Source organism: Ambystoma mexicanum, chromosome 5p, assembly GCF_040938575.1.
Source record: "Ambystoma mexicanum isolate Mex_15411 chromosome 5p, UKY_AmexF1_1, whole genome shotgun sequence".
Lineage (NCBI taxonomy): Eukaryota > Metazoa > Chordata > Amphibia > Caudata > Ambystomatidae > Ambystoma > Ambystoma mexicanum.
This window is the reverse complement of record NC_090930.1, coordinates 1,115,611,100-1,115,629,864: the sequence shown is the minus strand read 5'-3', so window position 1 is coordinate 1,115,629,864 and position 18,765 is coordinate 1,115,611,100. Positions and strand designations below refer to the sequence as shown.

The 18,765-nt window shown below is 47.5% G+C and overlaps 1 protein-coding gene across 5 annotated transcripts in view; it reads right to left on the bottom strand.

Moving 5' to 3' along the window:
- Positions 1-18,765, bottom strand: part of KIF13A (kinesin family member 13A) — a 2,203,773-nt gene that overhangs the window by 767,659 nt on the left and 1,417,349 nt on the right. For all 5 annotated transcript variants that reach the window (XM_069613597.1, XM_069613593.1, XM_069613596.1 and 2 more), the window contains 2 exons: positions 13,958-14,090; positions 13,723-13,869 (listed from right to left, as the gene is read on the bottom strand). In XM_069613597.1, coding sequence (XP_069469698.1) covers positions 13,723-13,869; positions 13,958-14,090 — 280 coding nt within the window. The remainder of the gene's footprint in view (positions 1-13,722; positions 13,870-13,957; positions 14,091-18,765) is intronic.

The window sequence follows — 18,765 nt, the reverse complement described above, 5'->3', positions numbered from 1 at the left end:
ATGCTTGATGTGTGGGCGAACTGAGCCACAAAGGACAGGGCTGATCTGGCCGCTACCTGATGTGCCTCCCAGAGGGTCGATGAGAAGGGTTCCTGTCAGCTCACTTACCCACTGGAGACATGGTAAACCCTTTCCACAAGTAAGCCTTCATGCCACTAAATATAATGGCTCAATGTGCCTAAGAGGTTATAAAGGCAGCCAAAACAGAACAGCTAATCTACAACTGTGAGAACCTCTACAAAGAGCTTTATAGAATTTAGCAAACTAACGGAAGAAACATTCACCCCTTACCAGATTGAGAGACTGGAGTGTTCCCAACCCCGGCTCACCATCGCAGAGCAAAGATAGGTGAGCCCTAGAAAACCCATAAACCTACTTGCCATGAGAGACATGTATTCAAGATGCCACCATACAGTGCAGGCGCCTTTCAAGCTTTGTGGTCTTTGAGGTCTTGAGCTAACCATCAGTTAGAGAATCAGGTAATTAACCAATGTGTGACTTGGACTAAGATCAACTTAATTAGGGATCTCAGGAGGATAACCAATTCCAAAAGGGAATTCTAAAAGGCATTGGATATAACCAATAAGATAAAGTCTTTGGAAACCATTCCCAACACGTATGTATAAAAGGGCTCGGGAAGGATCAGTGTGAGAAAGAATACTGGGGCAGACATGCAAAACAGTGCTCCTTTGATACAATGGGAGAGTATTGGAGGAAGACAAGCCGGGACACTGACAGCCTGGGGAAAGGAGGAACCTCTGGAAAAACCTTAAGAAAAGTGCTACCTTGACCATGTGGCCATGTGGTCGAAGCATTGAAGGTCTGGAAAGATTCTGGGAGCCGCTAGGACATTTAGGACCCGAACAGGGGTGCTTGCCTGAAGGTGTAGTCATGCACCTCCCAAAACCCTTGGGGAATAGCCTTAACCAAGGCTTAACCACCAGCAACGCAGGAAACACCGACCATGGCAGAAGAGGGACATGAATGCCTGATATGGATTCTGATATGGGGAGCAGGTGGGGTTGGGAGAAATAACCATTTAAGCTTTTGTGATTCCTGAGAAAGTCAAGATCCAGGCAGGATCTACTGAGAAACCTGAGAAGATCTAAGTCCAGGATGGGCCTGCTGAGAAGTCTGAGAAAGTGGCGGACCCAGGGTAACCTTCCCTGACTCTGAAGCTGCTAAGATTAAGGGATGATCTTTTTGTGAATCCTGAGAACCCCAATGCGGGCAAGAAGCCTACAAGTAAAGATATCTATATAGTGGAATGGGCAAAAAAGCAGAAGCAGTATTCCTGGGGGAGGTCCTAAAGTCTAGAGGGGAAAGCAAAGAGGTTTAAGGAGAAGTCCAGACTGTGAGTATCTATGGAAACGGCCTTCCCAGAAAGAAGTCTAAGCTTTGGTTCTATTCCACCAGCTTTGGAATAGACTGTTAAGAATAGATAGGAGAACTCTGTTGTTGGCCAAAGTTTGGAACGCTTGTGATATTACCATATTGTTTCCAGGAGGCTAAGGACTAGGTTGTAATCGTTCTGTTAGCCACTTTGTTTCAAATTTCGTTTTGTACATGTCCCATGAGGGTCATGTTAAGATTAGGATTTTTAAATGTATTATTTAGAACATGATGGTGAAAACCAGCTGAGGAAACCCCACTTCGCTTTAACTCATCCTTGACATCATTTCACTAAAAGTCACTTATTGTTTCTAGAGAAACCCTTTGCCACCAACAGAGATTTGATCCAACACATTACTTGCTCAAACAGAGAATAAACATCTTCCTGTTACAACTCTATATTGTGTGTCAAGCGTGTCATTGCTAAACCTATCACAGAATGTTAAAGGATGTATTTCTTCTGCAGAGATCAATGGCAAAAATGAAGCGACTTGCTTTCATACTGATTGGGACTCATTTTATGGGCTCCTTATGACAGATAAAGCTCACAGGCACTCCAATTCATTGATTGTGGGTAAGGGTGAATAATTTACTCCACCACGCTGTGAGACGAGAGGTTTCCCTTATAAAGAATAGATAAATAGGGGCTATAATGCAAAGTCAATAGGTTTGATAATCAAATTAGACTGGGCCAAAACAGAGGTCTCAGGATCACTCTGCATTGAGAGATTCTGCAAAATCAGATTCTCCCCCTTTGAAGAACAACATAGAAAAGCTCCACCCTACTGAAGGAGGGGAGCATCTCACAAAAAGATCTATCCCTTGCCCATACATGGCACGCATTTGGGGGGAACAGACTATACTCCTAGGATATACACAGGTCCACAAAGTAAAACCCTGCTCTAGGAAGATTTGATTCCATCACCTGCTAATGAGGAAACTATTCAGGTGTAGTCCCACATAGCCTGCTCAGCAGGTATACATCCTGTCTGAGGTTACCAGCCAGGTGAGTCGACATCACAGAAATCTCCTTCATTAAACACACAATTAATTTATCACCAGAAAACATCTGGTAGGCATCGCTCGTAAGCAATGTGTTTTCAAATCAGCACCTGGTAATGAGGGTGGTATTTTCCTTCTTACAGTCAGTATTTTCCTCTTGGCAGGGTTAAACATAGGAAAGGTTCACAGGGATGGAAGAGGGAGTTGAAGGGGGTAGCAGCCAGGCACTCCATTACATTCAAGGCTGACATAGTAGAGTGAAGTAAACAAATGCAGATAGGAGCTTCAGACAGAGTCAAACAGTTTGGGTGAGCCCGCCCCTATCGATTCTCCACACTGTCTCCTCACCTTCTCAGTGCCGTTCCCGCGTTACTTGTTATTTTTGTAAGATTTGCTGCAGAAGACAAAGACAGATGCCAGGGACAGGGAGCACCCTCTGCAGGTGCCTAACACCCTGCGGGAGCCCAACACCTGCGCCCTTGTCCCACAGGCTTCACCCTGTCGGGCCAGGACTGCAGTTGAAAAGGAGTAGGGAGTGTGGCCCCAAGCAGTCTTCAGTACAGTGGCCCTCCTTTGCCTGAAAGAACAACAGCTGAGTGCAGTAGCAGGACAGAGTGGGAGCAATACACCTGGACACTTGTCTCGCACGCTTAACCGTGGTGGGATGGGACTGCAGCTGAAAAAGAGTAGGGGGTGTGGCCCCAAGCAGCCTTCGGTATGGTGGCCCTCCTAAGCCTGAAAGAACAACAGCTGAGTGCAGGAGCGGGAGCCCAACACCCGTGCCCTTGTCCTATATACATCATATGGTTCATCCTATGAACATCCAGGTTTCCTTTCCTCCCTCTCTTCTTGCTCTTTAATTAGTGTATCTACATAGGCTATGGCCTTGGCAAAAGCTTATGCGTGCTGTAGTGCCATTAACAAAGCTGTGGTAGATACCCTCGTGTTGCTCTTCTGCCTGCCTCATCATAATACTTTTTTTTTTTATCTCTGCTACTTAAGGACCCAAACGGTAGTTCTGGTGCTGGAGTGTGCAATATAGGTTTAACCCGGGATACTTTTGGGTGGATTTGTGAATGGATGAAAATGTTGTGCCCTTCCTTTCTTGTGCATAGTGTTTGTTTGTTTGCTTATTCATTTATATGGTGCGCACCAGACCCAAGGGTATCAGGGCACAAGCAGTACAGATAATGCGAAGCTTAGTTAACAGGATACATGGTTATGCAAAGAATATAGGAACAGTAATTACATTGTAGTAGATAGTAAAGGCATAGCAAGTTACACGAGTATAACATGTTCAAATAATAGCAACTATACAAAAATATACAGTGATGGTGCCAGTTTGTGGTACTGGCTGGGGGTGTGTGAAAGATTAGTCAGTTAGCTACTCAGTGTTCTCAAATCTGAGTAATGGTGCGTCCTCAAACACTCTTTCTGTGCCTTGTTTTCAGCAGCAGCCTGCTGTTGAGTCTCGGAAGCCAACAGTTCAGCAGTGTGTTCTGTCCCAACTTCCTCAGTGCCGTTTTTGGATGCACTGTGTGCTAGTCTGGGTGTCAACATGGGCACCATTTTATGTCAGTTACCTCGTTCTTTTGCGCCTTTGGACTTCAGAGTGAGGGCTTAGCACTTGCCTTGCACACTGGCTGCGTTCCAACTCCCTTGCTAGCTTTGGCTTGGGTAATTTATCCCCTCCAACATTATCGGTGGCATGTGAAGGCCCATGAGCTCTACTTCCAGAGCGCCCTTCGGATATCAGGTTATTTAGTTGGGAACTCAAGTGAGTTTACTTGTCTTTCAGAGTTGGGGGGTGGGGGTGAGAGAGAGGGATGTCTTTAGGCTTCTGTTTTCCAACCCTGGGCGATTTGATCTCGATTATGTCCTTATGCCCTTCTTCGGCAGAACTGGCTCTAGAGTCGACCATGACTCATGCTACCCAGTGTTATTCCTTTCGAATCTTAAAAGTCTTCGGCTTAAACGTCTTTAATAGGCTGCACACACTTCTTCTGCAGGGTCCCAGGATAAGCAGTCTCTGCAAACCTTATGTATGGCACGTCACCAGAACATCAAATTACTTTGAGGGCAGAACTTCAAAGTTTTCTTTTTCTGAGCAGTGGGTCTTGGGAGACAAAGACCAGAAGGATACATTACTTACTGTAATGTTCTTTCTATGGCTTCTTCTCCCGCAGATTCCTCATCTGATAGATATTCCATCCAGCACTGCTGCTTCAGAAAATATTTGACAGGGGGCGTAGTAGACCTTGACCCGGCCGGCGACCATCAATCTGTCTTGCTATGCTTCTGGTCGTCGGCTCCGGACGTTAATGTCAGGCGTCGTATAAATACCTTGTCAATACGCCCCACACCTCGTTCCCCCCATACCCCCAAGCACACCATGCTGCATAGCCATACAAAGAGAACAAACGGGTTAATGTGCCCTTAAAAAATGAAATAACCATAGACCTTTGAAGGGGGAAGAATTTGCAACAGACACTACCAAGTAGCATCAGAAAAAAATCTTTATTTCTTTGCTTTTTATTTATTTCTTTTGAAACATGTGGCAGGAAAGACAGAAAATGGATACAGAGGACTATCACCAACTCATACGAAAGAGAAGATGCGCACCAACACCGACTTTCTGAGCGGGGCTGGATGGGAGATGAGGAATCTGCGGATTGCCTTTCTCCCGCATATTCCTCATCTGATAGACCCCCAAAGCAGTAGATGAAGGTGGCGGGCAGAGATCAGACTAAGAAATTTTGCAGCACTGCCCTGCCAAAATGCACATCAGCTGTACAAGCCACATCCAGACTACAGTGCTTAGCAAAGGTATGAAGGTATGACCAGGTCGCAGCGCGACAAATATCCCGGACAGGAACTTTGCTCTGTAATGCTGTTGACGCTGAGACTCCCCTAGTTGAATGGGCCCTCATGGACTGGTAGCATTCTGCTATATAGAGAAGGATCCAGCGGGATAAAGTTTGCTTAGTTATGGCCAGGCCCTTACGGGCTAAGGAAAAAGCCATGAAGAACTGGTCAGCTCTTCTGAAATCAGCTGTCCTCGCAATACAATACCTCAACTGACTTTTCGGGTATAGGCGATGTAACCGCTCTTCCTGCTTAGAAGGGTGCAGTCTAAGGTAGAAGACCAGAAGGTCGACGGATTGAGATAGGTGGAATTCTGAGACAACCTCGGGGGGGAAGCCAGGCCTTACTCAGAGTGAGACTTTATCCCGGAAAAAACGCAGGAACTGTGGTTTACAGCATAAGGCCTACAGCTCACTCACCCGCCTAGCGGATGTAATAGCCACCAAAAAGGCTGTTTTCAAAGAGAGATGTCTTAAGGGACAAGTATGCATAGGCTCAAAGGGAGATGCCATCAGAAATGTCAGTACCAGATTAAGGTCAACAAAGGGAGTTGGCAGAAACTTATTTACAAGGACTTTCAGGAATTGTGCCATCACCAGTATCGTAAAAAAATGAAACTTGATCCGGGGGATCTCTTAAACACAGACTAGGCCGCTGATTAACCTTTGACTGTGGCACCTGAAGGCCTGTTGAGGCCAGTGACAGAATGAACCCAGTCAGTAAAGTGGTTGGGCAAATAATTGGGTCAATGTCAAGTTCCATGCACCATGCCTCAAATCTTCTCCAACTGCATGTGTACAAATATCTTGTAGATGGTCTGCATGAAGCCAGCAACACCTCAAGTACTGTCTCGGAGAGATCCCAGTCATCATACCTCATCCTCTCAAGAGCCACGCATGTATGTTGAGGGATTCTGAGGTTGGGTGGAGTATCCGACTTTCCGACTGGGTCAGGAGATCCGGCCGCCGAGGCAACCGGTGAGGTGGACAGATCCAAGAGATTGGAGTGCCACGTTCTCCTCGCCCAGTCTGGGGCGATCAAGATTATGGTCGCTCGAAAACTCTTCAACCTCTGGAGAACCCATGGAATGACAGGAATCTTAGGGAATGCATAATGGAGAGGTAAGGTCCAATCCACTAGAAACACGTCCCCCAGCTGAATGAACTGCCGAGACTGAGATCTGGTTCTGCAGCGACAAGAACCAAAGCATCATCGCCTCTGTGCCGAGGGGGCGGGAGATCACACCACCTTGTTGGTTAAGATAGTCATTGCCAGTGTGTTGTTCATCAGAACGAGGACATGTTTCCCTTGCAGAGACGGGGCAAATGCTTTCAGGGCAAGCCCGATAACTCGCAACTCCAGCCTGTTAATGTGCCACTTGACTTCCGTTGCTGGCCAGAGGCTGCTCAACTGTAAATCCTCACCGTGAGCGCCCCAACCTTTCAGAGATGCAACTGTGACCACTCCGGTCTGAGGCCAAGGAGGCCCAAAGGATTCCCCCACCAGGAGACTGTTGCGGTCCACCCACCAGGACAGGTCGTTGGCCACGGATGCAGCCACACTGAAGAGATCAGAGAGAGTGCAGAGGTACTGGGACCACTGACCCATAAGGAGCCAATGCAGGGATCTCATGCACAACCTGGCCTCTGGCACTAGAAAAATGCAGGGGGCCATGACACCTAGGAGGCGGAGGAAGGAAGCCGGTGGTAGAGTGGCATGGTTCCAAAACAAATTGACCAGTTATTGCTACTTTTTGACCTCTAGAAGCCCCTCCGCCCCTTCCAGAGTTTGAGAAACGCTTCTGCCCTTACCTGGCCAGTGGGAGCTGCGCTCTCCTGCCATAAGGAGCATACAGCCTGTAGCCCCATGCCCTTGAGGCGAAGCTGAAGGCAGGTTTGGCCGGCTGCGCAGCTAGGCCTAAACACGTAGCCACGTTTTTGGATTCCTTGAATTTTTCTAAGGAATCATCGGCTTTCTGGCCGAATAGAAGATCACCTTTCGAAGGGCATGTCCAGAAGTTTAACATGAACAGTAGGCGAGAAACCAGATGTTTTTAAATAGGCCTGCCTTCTTAGCATTACTGTCGACGCCATAGATCAGCCCACACGTTCGGCGATGTCCAGGCCCGTTCGCAACAACTGCCTGGCCACCTCTTTCCCACCCTCCACTAGCTTTAGGAAGCCCTTGTGCATCTCTCCTTCAGGGGCGTACTGCGCAGCATTCTCAACTTCTGTCCATAGACCAAAGGGGTATTTGGCAAAACTGCTTGCCACATTTGTTGACTTAAGGGCCATACTGCCTGAACTGAATGCTTTTTTTGCTAAGACAACTTTGTTTGCTTCCCTGTCTGGAGGCAGAGTGGAAGTTGGAGGTCTAGATGAGACAGTGGCAGCCTGCATAACAAGCACCTCCGGGGAAGGGTGAGAGAAGAAGAATGAAGGGTCTCCTCTAGCTGGCCTATATTTCCCAGAAATGGTGGATCTGACGGGAGGAATAGAACATGGATGCTGCCACATCATTTTTAAAGGATCAGCAATGGCAGGGTTTAAAGGCATATTGCGCTCTGTGTGGTGAGACCATCTATAATATTGGTAAGGTCATCACCTTGTATTGGCACCACTGATGAATGAAATCCTAGGGTATCAATAACGATTTCTACTAAAGCCCTGAATGTAGACATATTATGAACATAGGGCTGGGAATGCTGAAAATCGAGGTCTGTAGAGGTGTCCAGACCGCTGCCATCATGGAGGCCTTGAGCTACCTGGAAAAGCTGATTTTGTTCTTCAAAATAATCGATCCCTCCTGTACCCAAGTAAACGGGGTTGACATCCTCCTGATCATTGGCGCCATTATCATTGAAGATACCTGCCATGGTATCAAAATATTCTGACCAGGGTTGCGGTGTGAACGTTTACTCGACAACGTCAAGGTTTGTCTTTCGGTACCAATATGGTGGAGGTCGGTGTCGAGACGTTGAGCGTCGATATCCTTGGATGCACAGGGTTGATCCAGCTTCCATTGGACCTCAATGTTGAAAGATTTATCGGCGCTGACGTTGTCTGTACTGGGGCACTAGAGGGGTTGGAAATGCCTAGCGCCGCTCCTTGCTCTGAAACCTGCTGCGTGAGGGGGGGGGGGGTAACCGTGCCAACTGCAGCATGCTTTTTAAACATTTCAAGCATAGAGGACTTAAATCCTCCCTCTCTTGGAGGATGGTAGGCCCCGCCGATGGCTTACCCTTTTCCATCGACGAATCAGAGTCCTGGCGGTGATGCCTCTTCTTCTTTCGGCACGAGGAAGAATGGCTGGAGTGGGACTGTTTCTTCTTCTTCCGCCTATGTTCTTTTTTGGGGGTTTGCCCCTCAGTTTCGGTCTCAGAAGACCAAAACGTTGACTGCGCTGGTGACTTAGAGGGCGGCCAACCAAGAGCGAGTTTAGCTGCTCATGAAGGGATTTGGGCTGCATTTTGGTGCACCAGAGACACAACTAGTGTGGGTTAGTGATGGACATCTTGGTGCGACAGTGGGAACACTGCTTGAAGTCCAATACCCGACATCTTGCGTTGAGGAATTGGAAAAACAAAAATGTTCTGATGAAAACGTCAAATGAGTCGAAGACTTGCCTGTGTTCCCAAGCAGCGTGTTAGCGCGGAAAAACGGAACTGAGGTGTAGGGCGCAGTAACAAGGTATTTACACAACGCCTGATGTCCTGTCCAGAGCCAACGACCAGAAGCCGAGCAAGATGGGTCAAGGTCTACTACGCCCCTGTCGAAAATTTGCCAAAGCAGCAGAGCTGGATGGAATATCTATCAGATGAGGAATCTGCGGGAGAAAGGCTATCCATTTAAGTATGCATAAACAGCACAAGTCATTTTTAGATTAACTGTCCCCATCCATGCTGTAGATTTGAAAGTGGTCTCCCCCTTGAAGTTAGCTAGACCTCGCCTTCGGGACCAGGTCAATGTTGCCGTTCAATGCAGGATCGATGTATGCATCCAAAAGTTACTTCCGCAATTGTGCAGTCTTGTTTGGTGATTGGTTTGTTTCTGCTCCTTACACCTGTGATCAGACCAATAGCAGAAAAAAGAAAAAAACAATCTGATGGGGCCACGCAAGGAGCATTACGGGTAACTGCAAACTTGTAGAGCTTGAAAAAAATTTAGTTTGCAAGTTACTAATACATTTGTAATATTCCAAGCAAACCACTAAATGGCAGAATTGTCTTTTTTGTTGTTGCTGTAATGGAATATGCATAGCATGCGCATCTGAACAAATGGACAGCCCCCAGATTATACCTATACATTTAAACCTACTAGATACAATGAATGGAGGTCTCAAAAGGGCCCAGGGAACAAAGACATGTGAAACATCCAATACGGTTTACTGTGGATGTTTGCTTTTCCAACCAACATAGCCATTGTTGCACTGAGCAATGGAGACTCGGGTAGAATTCACAGTACTATAAACCACATGACAAACGCAGATTAGATGCTGAGAATATGTAGTAAATTGGAAAACCAGCTTCAAAACATGGGACTAAAACTAATAAATGTCATCAACAAAAAGACCAGTCTAAAGTCAACATCATCACAGTTTATGTTGTAGCCAGCATCTTTGCTTGCTGGGCTTGCGACTGGAACACAGTGGCTATTCTGTGGGGCTGTGAGCACTTGTTTTGATGGGAAAAGATTAGTTGTGTTAGCTATGCACATGCAATGATCATTATTTCCCATCACTGCCCAGCACACATCGCCTGGTTTCCAAGCCCGTAGAGACCGCATCCTCTCCAAGGGCTTTCATAATGAGGCTCATCAAGCTCCATGCACTTTCCTACATCTCCTAACGTTGTACGGATTTTAAATAGCTCACTGCAGTCAGGCAAGCAGGACCTTTTCATCTGCACATTACCTTCTTTACCTTTAAACTAGATTTGTGATGAAGTGGTCAGCAGTGTGGACTCTTGTTACATTCTGGTGGGAGAATTGGAACCAGATCCATTGTTGGAGAGAAATTATAAATTACTCACTGTAGTGACTAACATACTCCTAGTTTGTAATCCCCTTTCCTCCATAATGTATTGGCGTCTCTGGCTAGGGATGGGAACAGAACCTTTTTCACCAGAAAACATTTCTTTCCCCTTTACATTTAGTTGCGCTGGGGGCGTAGCCTTGGGAGCATGCGCTCCCTTGACTCTGCACACCGGAGTGGTTGAGCGGATGGCAAGTACTTCTGCTAGGACCCCTGACTCTGGCTGCTCCTTTTGTGGCTGAGGAATCCCTAAGTACTCCACCACTGCGGCCAACCGTTCATGGAAAGCCCTTGTGGAGGAAGAGGTGTCCTGATCCTCCTCCTCATCATCATCATCATCATCCGTGTTGCCCGCTGTGTCTTGCAGGTCCCTGGAGTCATCTGGCAGAGTATTTGGGGGAGCTGCAGGAGGCTGCGCCATGCTGTTAGGCTGAGCGGGGGGGGGAGGGGCGCTGTGCGATGTGGCAAGGCCACCTCGCTATTTGGGACCGGGGACTGTACCTTAGCCAGAGGTTGTGATGGAGCTGGCTGCTGCAGGAGCATAGGCAGGATCATGACCTGAATGATTCCCTTGAGTATATTCCCGATTTGCAGGGATTTCATGAGTGTGAGGAACTTGTCGAAAAAGCACTCTGCACACGCTGGTGAAGCGTGTCCCTGCATTGGTACAGCAGCGTGGGTCTGCACGTACTGCTGAGTTCTCCCTGCGCCCTGCCTGCTCTGGGCATAGCCCTCGTCCGTTTAGCGCCCTTGCCCTGATGTGGTCGGGTAGGAGGTGCACCATGTGACTGTAGGCGACCATTCCACCCTTGGTGTGAAATCAGGTCTTTGGTGCTCGCTGGAAAGGCGCACTTCCAGACAAGCCGCCATTTTGTCTGACTGTGCCACGTGCTGGATGTGTGCTGTCTACTGTACTGGCCCTGGCCTCTGCCTGTTTGCTTGAGGGCGTAGGCTCAGACCTGCCCTGCACCTCAGGTGTGGACCTGGGAGGCTGTGTGCCCTTGGACAGGTTATGGTAGTGCTTTCTGTACTGCGTGTAGGCGCCCTCTCAGGCTTGTGCCTGGTAGTAGAGCAGTGCCCCTCGGGTGATGCCCCGGTACAACAAATGTCGGGCCGATCAGTGCTGGGACCGGGAGGATCCATGCACCCCTCAGCCATGTGGCCGGTAGCTCGAGGAGCCTCGGTCCCGGTTCCAGTGCTGGTAGCAGAGCCCAATAGGCCCCTCCCGATTGGGCGCTTCCCTAGGAAGGAGTCGTTCTTGTGGGGTGCTTTAGAAAACAAGATTCTTACCTTAGATTTGGTCTTCCTCTGTTAAGTACTCCTTGATATACTCCAGTGGTGATCTGGAGAACAGCTCCCTCCAGCTGGCCAGCAGGTTCTTTTGTGACCGGGGAGTAAGCGCGTTGCACACCGAGCAGCTATCCCAGCTGTAGTCTTCACTGAGGCATCAGAGGCAAAGCGTGTGCAGGTCCGACATAGGAAAGGATCTGTCGCAGGCCAGGCACCTACTAAAGCCCGCTGCGGCCAACATGCGCCACGGAGGGGCGAGCCACCAGAGGATGGTGTATTTATATCTCTATAAATAAGTATAATGGTTAGTCCAGAATGAAATAACAGGACTAATATCCCTGGGGAAGATCTGATGGCATGGAATTACGAGGGGAAAAAACAGATCCGCTCCGATCGACGTGGAAAAGGGGACTGGTGTGTGGGGCCGGTGTGCGTAGTCAAGGAAGCAGATGCTCCCGGGGCCGCACCCCACACGTAACTAAATTTTAAAAGGTTCAGTTCCCGACCATAGCGAGGGACACCCATACAGTATGGAGGAGGGACGTAGGAGTACATAAAATGCACCTTTCTTGAAACCTGAAACCAAGACACAGTTCGAGTGTAGCCACTGGTGCCTCAAGAAGTTCCAGCCTAAACATGTCATCATTTCTCTAGACAGAAAATCTTAGTTGCGAAAAATGAATATGCTTTCTGGTGTGGCCAGCTACTCAAAGGAATGCTCTTCAAATCTCACACTTCACATGCAATCATTTAGAATATTCACTCCGTATGGGAATTTAGGGGAATCCCCTAGTCACATCACCCAACGCCAAACCTTTGGATGCATTTGTATCTGCAATGAGCACGGTTTTATTCACTGTCAGGAGACCTATAGTACAAGAAAGGGAAGCGATGCCCAACACTGCCTTGATCCATGCTTCCTCAATTCGGCTTTGAGTGAGAGACTGGGATATCAACCCTTGTGGCCAGGCTACCCTGGCTTTCTCACTATTTTCTCGACTGACGAATCATCATGAGTAGAGGATTAGCAAAGGTGAAATCCTAGCCCCAGGTAGGAGAGCCTTTTAACATTTTAATAACACATATTTAAATGAGGAATATGGGCATACATCAGAAACGGGCTATTGAGCTGTCAAATGACAAAGGGGAAAATACACAGCATTTGGGGTCGAGTAGTCTCTAGATACTGGTCATTGTGTTCCTTATGCATCTAACCCAATAACTCCTTAAACAGAATAATGAACAGTGGATGCGGACAGTGCAGGGGAAGTTAGACCAAGACAGCAAAATATCCAGGCTTAAAATGTCTGACTCCCCCTTAATAGCTCCACCATACCTATTCAAATGGAAAGTATACCAGTTTACAGCCACATGCTGTCTAAAACCTAGTGAAGGCTGCTTTCTCCATTTATGTTTCCTTGGGAAGACAGGTCTTCCATAACTCTACTTGCTCCTATGAAGTTGGCAAATTGGTGTTCTAAAGAGTTAAGGAAGATGTGAGCTGTCATTTTGCTTCAAAATGGCCTTAAATAAAGCATGCAACATAGCTAATGACATGATGGCTTGACATCTCAATGAGAAAACAAAATGCGTGACAGCGCTAAGACCGTCTGAAATTGTTAAGGCGAACATCTAGTCAAAACGTCTAAGCACATTACAAAAGTTGCAACGGAACTTTAACCCAACAGAATTAGCGCTCAGTTTATGGATCTACCTGGGAAGGAGACATGGCAAAGTGGGTCCTAGCAAAGTTGACTGGTGCGACCATCAATTTACACACAGACATCTGCACAAGGAACACTCACCTACTGCACCATCTGCTTCAGTCTAAATAACCAATCTGTTTTTATATATGTAACCATGTGCACAATAGTGTTTAACCATTCACAAAGGAGGAACCATAGTGTTTCTACGTTATACCTGCGGGAGTTGTGAAAAGGCAAAAACAGGGCTGAATATTAGAAAACAGGGTTCATCGTTCAGAAAAGTGCACAATTAGGTATGGAATACTTAGAAAGGACTGCTTTTCTGCAATGACCTCTATATGCCTTCTTCCATTTATCATATAAAAACTACATCATCTTTTGCAGTAAGAATTCAAACTGCCAACAGGTCTCCAGTATTGCCATGGCTAGCCGATACCTGGTAACTGTCCAATCCCCTTTGTAGTTTTGTGGACCTGGCGTAAATGCAGCCAATGGACAAGGAGAGGATGGCTTCCACCATTAGAGGGAGAGTTCCCGACTGTTGCACAGGGGTCACCGTCACTTGAACTCTTCGTGAATGGCCCTGAAATCGCAAAGAATACAATGTCAAAGAAGTGACTCACTAACCGGCGAGAAAGAAAAGGTGTCTGAACCTTGCACAGCGAATGTACCTGTCGTAGCTGAAAGATGCCCCCAGTGTTCACGTCCTTTGCCTGGTGAAGCTCCACGGCTGCATATTCCCCCAGCTCATTCAGTTCTTGTATAGAAATCCACATTTCTATTCTGCGTGTAACCTCACTCCACCTTACAGAAATAATACAATGAACAGTTCAGTTATGCCCAGGTGAATACAGATGAAAAGAAAAAGATGTCTCAGTCAGAACAGGGCGACAATACAATGAAAACACTTACTCCTCCCACACCCTCAAATCATTCAACAACCAACATTTCTTCATGAGCCTGACCTCCTCACCGACTTCAAGCCTCTTTACTCTAACCTCTACCTAAATCCCTGTACACATAAGCCTCCGATCTCCAACTATTTGAGTTCCATACTCCTCAACGCCCGGTCAGAAGCGAATCATGCCATTGAGGTCCAACATACCACTCTCAGACTACCATTCGCAACCCCACAGAAACCTGGCTCCCTGAACACTGTAAACATAGCCACGAGGAGACAATCCCACCCAGTGACAACATCCTCCTGAAAAAAGACCCTCGCTCAGAGAAGGCAGCACTGCCATTATCAACAACAAGTAATTCTTCACAACTCACATAGACTGCACACTTTCTGACCTCGCATAATTTCTCCTGATCAAGTGCTGGCCCTCGTCTGCTTACAATTCCCACATCCTGACCACCTATTGCATCCCAGCTCCTTGTAATGCTTTCAATAACATTTTTGCTGACACCATTGCTCAACTCCTCATTCCAGAACCCAACCTCACCATCATGGGAGATTGCAACATCAGGGTTGATCAACACAACTCTGAAACCTCCAGCTCCTTCAACAGCATTATTAAGATGCATTTCCAAAATCAGCCCGGGGGCAGGATTTTGGAAGGTTACCCTATTAGGGCGAACAGGGAAGAGACAGAGTTTAGTCAAACCCAATCAAGGTAAGGTAATAGAGTGGCAAGGCTTAATCTCAGGAGGGCTGTGAGAGTGTAGGTACACAAATGCATTAGAAACAGAAAGAACACTTCAGGATAATCATGGAACAGCTTTCATAGTTCTTATAAAGCCCAACCCTAACATGGTTTGTGATCTTGTGCCCAAAAGTCACTTGTTCCTATGTATATACTTTACAGGTAGGTTTATAAAGAGGATGGTGATGCCAGTGGTTATGATGAATATGAATCAAAAAGTTAGATACAGTTCAGGTAAGTAAATTTACTGAATGCCAGTACTTAGGACAGTCCTAAGAAGGGATCCTTGACCAGGCCGCCAAGGACCAAATTCATGGAAAGAGTGATTTAGTGGAGGACAGGTGGGACAGAAACATGTAGGTTAACTTAACTCTTAACTCCAATATCTCCATCGAGCACTGTTGGTGTTCTGGGACCTGCTAGGGAAAATTATTCTGTGCTTAGTCCTGTCGAGGAAAGCAGAGGCGTTGCAGGTGTAAAGGTCATTTTCAAACACAGGATTTAGTTTCGGTCAGTAGCAATGCTTCCAGTAGAACACCGACATGAGGAAAGATGAATACTTCTGCAGGGCAAACCACCTCAGGACACCTCCAGGGATTGAAGGAGTGTTGCAACAAGAGTCACCACGGTCTGGCAGAAACAGACAATGTTTAATGGACAAAGAAAGGAGCAAGCCCAGCACAGCTTCCGTTCATGCAAGAAGGTTGAGAATTTGGAGCAGTCATCTTGTTACACAAGTTGAAGATCCTCCAGGTTCCAAGAATGCACCCGAACAGCGACGGTTGCAGCGAGGTACCCAAGGAGGCAGCTAGTTAGTCCACTGCTTGGTCCAGGGACACTTCCAAAGGCTCAGCAGGCGTGGATCCATGAGCAGGGGTCGAGACTGGTCGTTCAATCGAGCCCAGGGGTCAAAGCACCAACAAAGGCCATCTTGAGATCAGGACAGAGAAGCAGGGCTTTACCAGGACACTAGAGTCGATGCTGGTCAGCTGCAGGGGTCATCCTCATGTCGTTAGCAGGCTTGCTGTGAAGAATCGGAGATGATTTCCTCCCAGAAACCTGTTCTCGGACCCTCCTCATGTGTCTCAGAGAAAGGCAGATGCTTCTTGATCCCAACCTTGGGGGTGGTGTACTGAGGGAGGATCACATGGGGGGTGGAAACAGACCAGAAGGACTGGGACAACCCCCTCTTTAACTTTTCCCGTAATCCCACACTTTTGATGGCAGTGTGCCAAAAAGCAGCAGTTGACTTTGTTGAAATTCCAAAGGTACAGATGAGGAAGAGGGCTGAAGAGGCATGCAGGTGCAACAGTCGGGCAATTAAGCTTGACAGCCATTGCAGGTATCAGGCAAATAACTGAGCCCAATATCCCACACCTGAAGGGACCAGGGAGGCATAAAAGGCCCGCTCAGGCAGAGAAAGATGGAAGGAGCTGGAACGTTAGCTGGAGTGCAGGCCGTAGCAGTGGAAGCAGAAGGAAGGCACGGGGCTGGCAGACTAAGCAAAGTTGGAGAACAAGAGGGACGCCGGAACGTGGAGACAGCAGATTTCACCTCCGTGTTCTGAGACAGCAGATTTCACCTGCATGTTCTGAGAGACTCCTATCCTCCCAAACGCTGAAGTGCAGAGGCTGCGCAGCGGAAGATGTGCAGGAGAAACAGTTTCCCCCATGTGAGCCTGATTGCTGTTGTTGCCGAGCTGCAATTGTTCCCGAAACATAGGCCAGAAGCAATTGTCGAGCAGAGGAGACTCCAAAAACGTGTGGCTGCACTGAGAGACATGTTCAGGAGAAGGGCGCGGGTCCCCAGACACTCAGAAGCAGCAGAAGTTGTAGAAGTCGAGAAAGCAGTGCAACCCACAGAGCAAGTGTTTCAGAAGCAAGTGAGTGAAGCACAGCATTAGAAAACATTGCGCAAGCCTTGCCGGTAACTGTAAGCAGCTCCTTTGCCACTTTCGTAAGACTTCTAAGCGAATAGAAGTTGGTCATTGTATTACAAGTCCTCTGAACAATGGAATTGTAACACGTGTATTCAGTGAAGAGTTTCTTACTCGCGTGGGGAGCTAACGCTGTTAAAACCCATTGTTCCACTAACAGAATACTATTGCTGTTCAGAGAGCGGTCCCATGTTCTTAATTAAGGAAAGGGAATGCTGTGAAGACCATTTCAGAACATTTAACTGTGATGATATGATATGGCATTTATAACGCGCCAATACACAAGTGTTTCAAGGCGCGACGAGGCAAGTGAGGGGGAACAGAGGGAAGACAGAGACAACGATCTTACTAGGCCAGGCCAGGTGTCATTCAGATCGTGCAAGTGCATGGGAAGGGGAAAAGTGCAGGGGGCAAAGGGGAGAGGACAGTGCAGTACATGGGATGAATAGAATAAATAAAACAATAAGTAAAAAGTACGGCCAGCTGGTGGCAAGTGCAAGGGTAAGTGCAGACATCAGGTGTCAAGTGCTGGTAGGGATACAGAAAAACAGTCCCCAAATGTGGGGGTTGCCAGAGAGGCAGTGCAGGTGTGCAACTGGTGGGGGAGGGGACCTGGGCCCGAGATCAGAGGGTGGCCAGGTAACCAGTGCAGTTCAGTTTCAGCCAGGAGTTCAACAGGGGAGAGGAGGAGAGAAAGCAGAAGCAACAAGGAGGGTTTTGAGGTGCTTCTCCTCAGGTTTCAGGGAGGAAGGGAGGCTGTTCCAGAGGCAGGCCCCAGCCGAAGAAAGAGATCTACCACCAACTCGTTGCTTGGAGAAGCGACTGACCCAGAGGGAGTTGGAGACGGATGAGCGAAGAGCTTGAGAAGGAAGATATTTAGGAAGAGCGAGCTGAAGGTATTGAGGCCCCAGGCGGCCTTGTGGACAATGCAGAGGGTTTTGTACTTAATCCTCGCAGCCACTGGGAGCCAGTGCAGAGATTTCAGTCCTGGAGAGATACAATCCCTGAGCTTGAGGACAAGGACGCATCTCGCAGTCCTGTTATGGATGAGTTGCAGAGGGCGGATTTAGAAAGAGGCTGTTGCAATAGTCCAGCCTAGAGAGAACCAGAGCCCTGGAGACAGTGAGCTTCAGGGGAAGGAGAGGAAAGGAAGAATACCACTGAGGAGATGCAGCTTATAGTGTGACTTCTTAGAGACGTCAGAGATGTGAGGAGAGAAGGAGAGTGTGGAGTCGAAGATGACCCTGAGGTTTTTAGCCTCGCAGGTGGGAGCAGGAAGTTACAATCTTTACTGTGGGAAAACTACATTAACAAATAGTCACGTGTGCCTTATTGTGATTCTCCAAGGAGGCCTGAAATCTATCGTTTACTTCTACAGGAATGCAATTATATTTTCATTTTTAAAGCTTGAAAACTACATCAAAGAGTGGTCGTGTGTGCCTAATTATAGTTTCTACCGAAAGACTGAACCTTTTCATGACAGTACGATACCTTTAGTTTAAAAGTTAAAAGACTATAAACGATTGAAGAAGAGAACAAGAATTGCCCCAAGCCAAGAGGCACCCCATACTCATTTTAAAGCTGAACCTTTTCAAGAATTTAGAGCAATCCAGCTGAATTGTAAAGTTACTAACAAACAAAAGGCCTAAGATACAAGTGCAAAGCTAAGAGAGTGGCACCAAGGCTTCTGCGTAATTGTTTGGGCTGATATCTGGGAGAAAGGCGAAGGTACAGCTGGGAAAGGGGAACTGGGTGCTTGTACCAACTATTTTTGAAGCACACATAACCTGTAAGGCCCAAGACTACTGAAGCCAGAGAGAAGAGGGTCTTGAAGGCAAACCCAGGTTAGTTTTGGGGCAGTTAAGACAAGAAAGGCAAATAGGCTTCCCCTTTG